Source organism: Corapipo altera, unplaced genomic scaffold, assembly GCF_003945725.1.
Source record: "Corapipo altera isolate COAL_440 unplaced genomic scaffold, ASM394572v1 131653, whole genome shotgun sequence".
Lineage (NCBI taxonomy): Eukaryota > Metazoa > Chordata > Aves > Passeriformes > Pipridae > Corapipo > Corapipo altera.
In genome coordinates, this window is record NW_020885794.1 from 4,845 (window position 1) to 9,189 (window position 4,345).

General features: G+C 62.5%; 2 protein-coding genes across 4 annotated transcripts in view; one reads left to right on the plus strand and one right to left on the minus strand.

Moving 5' to 3' along the window:
- Positions 1–199, minus strand: part of LOC113940813 (innate immunity activator protein-like) — a gene marked incomplete at its 3' end in the record, with an annotated part of 4,707 nt that extends 4,508 nt beyond the window's left edge. The window contains exon 1 of the mRNA XM_027631964.1: positions 136–199. Coding sequence (XP_027487765.1) covers positions 136–199 — 64 coding nt within the window. The remainder of the gene's footprint in view (positions 1–135) is intronic.
- A 1,888-nt stretch (positions 200–2,087) lies between these two features.
- Positions 2,088–4,094, plus strand: LOC113940812 (protein kish-B-like). 3 transcript variants are annotated; one of them, XM_027631962.1, is made up of 3 exons: positions 2,088–2,234; positions 2,776–2,907; positions 3,185–4,094. In XM_027631962.1, the coding sequence occupies exons 1-3, from the start codon at positions 2,225–2,227 to the stop codon at positions 3,265–3,267; spliced, it is 225 nt and encodes a 74-aa protein (XP_027487763.1). In that variant the 5' UTR covers positions 2,088–2,224; the 3' UTR covers positions 3,268–4,094. The 3 variants fall into 3 exon arrangements, with proteins under 3 accessions (XP_027487763.1, XP_027487764.1, XP_027487762.1); XM_027631963.1 differs by lacking the exon at positions 2,088–2,234 and adding an exon at positions 2,280–2,362; XM_027631961.1 differs by lacking the exon at positions 2,088–2,234 and adding an exon at positions 2,515–2,547.
- Positions 4,095–4,345: the final 251 nt, after the last annotated feature.

Consider the following 4,345-nt stretch of genomic DNA (forward strand, 5'->3'; position numbering starts at 1 on the left):
GGGGGGGGGGCGGGGGGACGGTTTCGCTGGGCGCCTCTCCCAGTTTTCCTTTCTTTTCCCTCTGATCCCCGGCGGCTCCCGGGGGGTGGGACTCGGGAAAAGGGGGGTCCCCGGAACCCCGAGAGCCCCCCAAACTCTTGGGCGGTGTGAAGTGGTGGGAGGGGGTGCGGGGGGGTCTCCCACTGCTATCCAGTGCCATCGTGCCTCAGTTTCCCCAAGTCGCTGCTCGTTGCACCCCAAGGATGGGGGGGCTCAGGGGGATCCCAGGGGGGCTCAGGGGGGCCCCGGGGGTCTCGAGGAGGTCCCGAGGGGGTCGCAAGGGTCTCGGGGCGGGGGGATCCCTTACCTGGGCCCCGCCACCGCTGCCGCTGCCGCGCCCGGGCCCGGACGGGTCTGGGCTTGAACCAGGGGAGGAGCGGGGAGAGAAAATCCGGCCCCGGAATGGGATGGGATAAATGGGATGGGATGGGGTGGGATAAATGGGATAAATGGGATGGGATGGCATGGCATGGCATGGGATAAATGGGATAAATCTGATAAGTAGGATAAACGGGATGAGATGGGATAAATCTGATAGATGGAATGGGATGGTATGGCATAGGATGGGATAAATGGGACAAATGGAATGGGATAAATGGGATGGGATAAATAGGATAAATGGGATGGGATGGGATGGGATGGGATGGGGTGGGATGGGATGGGATAAACAGGATAAATGGAATGGGATAAATAGGATAAATGGGATGGGATAGGATAGGATGGGGGATGGGTAGATACATGGGTGGATGGATGGATGGATGGAGGGATGGAGGGATGGACGGGTACATGGAAGGACGGATGGAGGATTCATGAATACATGGACAATGGATGGAGGGATGGATGGATAGAGGAATGGATGGAAGGATGGATAGAGGAATGGATGGAAGGATGGATAGAGGAATGGATGGAGGAATGGATGAATGGATGGATGGATAGATACATGGATGGATGGATGGAGAATTCGTGGAAACATGGATGGATGGATGGATGAATGGATGAATGGATGCATGGAGGATTCATGGATATACACAGATGGATGGATGGGTGGGTGGGTGGATGCATGGGTAGGTGGAGGACTCATGGATACATGGATGGCTGGTGAGGTGAAAGCGGGAGGTCTGGGCTGGCTGCAGGGATGGAGCCTGGCACAGACACACAGGGACAGACAGACAGGGACAGAGGGACAGAGGGACATCACAGACCTCCTCCAGCCTCTGGTGGTGCTTCCTCAGCTGTCACTGGGGACACTGGGGGCACTGGGGACACTGGGGCCTGCTGGGGACACTGGGGGCACTGGAACCACTGGAAACACTAGGGACTGCTGGGGGAACTGGGACTACAGGGGGCACTGACCCACTGGGGGACTGGGAACACTGGGAACACTAGTGCTGGATGCACTGGGAACACCGGGAACACTGGCGTCTGCTGGGTCCACTGGTCCCACTGGGTTAGGGAGGTTATTGAGGGAGCTGGGGGTTACTGGGGCAACTGAGTTGGGGACTAGGTGCACTGGGGGTCATTGGGGAGACCCATGGGGATGCTAGGATGGGACTGGGAGGCACATGGAGGTACTGGGAGACTGAGGATTACTGGAGGGGCTGGGATACTGGGGGGACTGAGAGTTGCTGGGGAACCAAGGTTATGGGGGGGACTGGTGGTTACTTACTGGGAGAGCTGCGATGGGAACTGGGAGCTTGTGGGGGGAGTTTATGGTTAGACTGGGAGTTACTGGGAACCTGGAGGTCACTGGGGACTGGTTGCACTGGGGCTTTACTGGGAATACTGAGGGGTAGCTGGGGGCTGGGATGGGGACTGGGTGCACTGGGAATTACTGGGAGGGCTAGAGGTTACTGGGTGCACTGGGGGTTACTGGGAGGACTGGAGGTTACTGGGTGCACTGGGGGGCTACTGGAAGCCTGAGATAAGGCCTGTGCACACACATCCGAGCACATTGGCAGCACCAGAGCGCGCCGGGGCTCCGCTGGGCGCGGCTTTACTGGTGCTGCTGGGAGAGCACTGGGCGATACTGGTGTCACCCCCCCAATAGGCGCTCGATTGAAGCCGCCTGTCCCCTCCCGCTCCCCCTCTGGTGCTCGGCGCTCGGCTGGTCGAGCCTGCGGGTGCTTCCAGTGTCGCGTTGGCGGCGGGGGGGCGCGGGGGGGGCCGGGGGGGGGGGGGGGCAGCCATGACCAGCGGTGAGGGGATGGGGGTGGTTTGAGGGGGAATGGGGGGGCCTGGGGGGTCCCGGGGCCACTATGACCGACGGTGAGGGGATGGGAGGAATGGGGGCTCTGGAGTGATCCTGGGGCTGCCATGACCAACGGTGAGGGGATTGGGGGAGATCTGGGGGGGAACAGGGGCAGCCGTGACCAGCGCTGAGGGGATTGGGGGAGATCTGGGGGGGAACAGGGGCAGCCGTGACCAATGATGAGAGGATGGGGGGGGGGGTTGAGGGGTCTGGGGGTGAATGAGGGGATCTGGGGGGTCCTGGGGCAGCCATGACCAACGGTGAGGGGAATGGGGGGTCCTGAGGGGAACAGGGACGAAAACGGGCGGTTTGAGGGGATTTGGGAGGGTCTGGGGCGTCCTGAGGGGAGTGGAAGGTCTGGGAGGGCTCTGGGGTCACTATGACCAACGGTGGGAAACGGGGCGATCCAGAGGGTGTTTAAGGGGTCCGAAGGGGTAACGGGGGGCCCTGGGGGTGCCCCGGGCCCCACTGACCCCCCGTACCCGCAGTGTACTCCCTGGACGGGCTGCTGGTGTTCGGGCTGCTCCTGGTCTGCACGTGTGCCTACCTGAGGAAGGTGCCCCGGCTGCGCTCCTGGCTGCTGTCCGAGAGGAGGGGGCTCTGGGGGGTCTGCCACAAGGGTGAGGGGGGCAGTGGGGCTCTGAGGCATCTGCCACAAGGGTGAGGGGGCGTCTGGTGGTGGTGGAGGGCAGTGGGGGGCTGGGGGATCTTCCACAAGGGTGGGGGGGACTGGAGGGAGTGCTGGGAGCACTGCCAACACTGGCGTACAGGGTGGGGTCATGGGACCACTGGGGTGTGGGGTGGGGGTGCTGGGTTCTGGGTTGAGAATATTGGGAACAGTGGCGTCTGGGATGGGGACGGGATCCAGAGGGTCTCACCCCACTCCTGTACCCCCAGCCGCCGTGATCGGGACCCGCCTGCACGTGGCCGTGTCCGTGTCCTGCCTCCTCATGGCCTTCTACATCCTGGTGGGGAAGTGACCCCAGGGGGACCCTCCTGGGACCTGGCACCAACCCCAGAGACCCCCGGGGACCCCCCTGAGACCTGGCACTGACCCCAGAGACCCCCAGGGATCCACCTGAGACCCCAAGACTGACCCCAATGCTGTCGTACCAACCTGAGACCCTGAGACTGACCCCAGAGACCCCAGGATCGACCCTGAGACCCTAGGATGGACCAGAGCTCCCAGTCCTGATCCTAGTATCCCAGTACCAATTGTAGAGACCCCAGAATTGACCTGAGACCCCAGTACAGAGCCCAGGACCAACCAGAGCCCCCTGAACTGACCCTGGAAATCCCAGAGACCCCAGTACTGATCTGAGACCCCTGGTACTGACCCCAGAGCCCCCAGTATGGATCAGAGACCGCAGTGCTGACCTGAGACCCCTGGTCCCGACACCAGAGCTCCCAGTGCTGACCACGGTGCCCCAGCCCAGACCCTGCGGCTGGTGGTCCCGGGACCACCATGGTCCATGACCCTCCTCCATCCCCCAAGGGCAGCTCTGGGGGGTGCACTGGGGCACCTTGAAACCCTTGGAAAAGTATTTCCTGGGAATTCTCCGGAGCAGGGGGTGAGGAACCCCCCATAACCCCCCAGGGGTGGGAGGGTATCCAGCTGTGCCCCCTGAGCACCAAACCCTGTCCTGTGGGTCTATGAGGGGCTGGGGGTCCCACCGTCATCAGGGAGGTCTCCCTTTACCCCTGGAGTTGGGGCCCCTCGAGGGGGTCTCCCCTCTGTCCTGGGGGGGGTGACCCCCCCCGGTTGTAAATACCATGTGTAAATAAAGTGGGGTCTCCCCTGTGGGCAGTGCTGGCCTGGGGGTCATGTGGGGTCGGGGGGACCATCCCATGGGGTGTGGGGGGTCCCTGTGTGATAGGCGTCCTGTCTGGGGATCCTGTGGGTTCAGGGAGGGTACTGTGGGGTAGGTGTCCTGTCTGAGGGTCCCCTGGGATTTAGTGGGGGGGTCCTGTGGGGCTGCTGCCCAGCCTGGGGGTACTGTGAGGGGGGGGTTGTGGATTCTTTGGGTATGGGTTCTTAGCCTGGGGGTCCTGTGAGGT

What these genes read in the sequence shown, in the direction of transcription:
- LOC113940812 (XM_027631962.1), top strand. An exon ending in CTGGGGGGTCTGCCACAAGG is followed by an intron (nt 2,908 to 3,184) that starts GTGAGGGGGGCA and finishes CTGTACCCCCAG; the next exon opens with CCGCCGTGATCGGGACCCGC.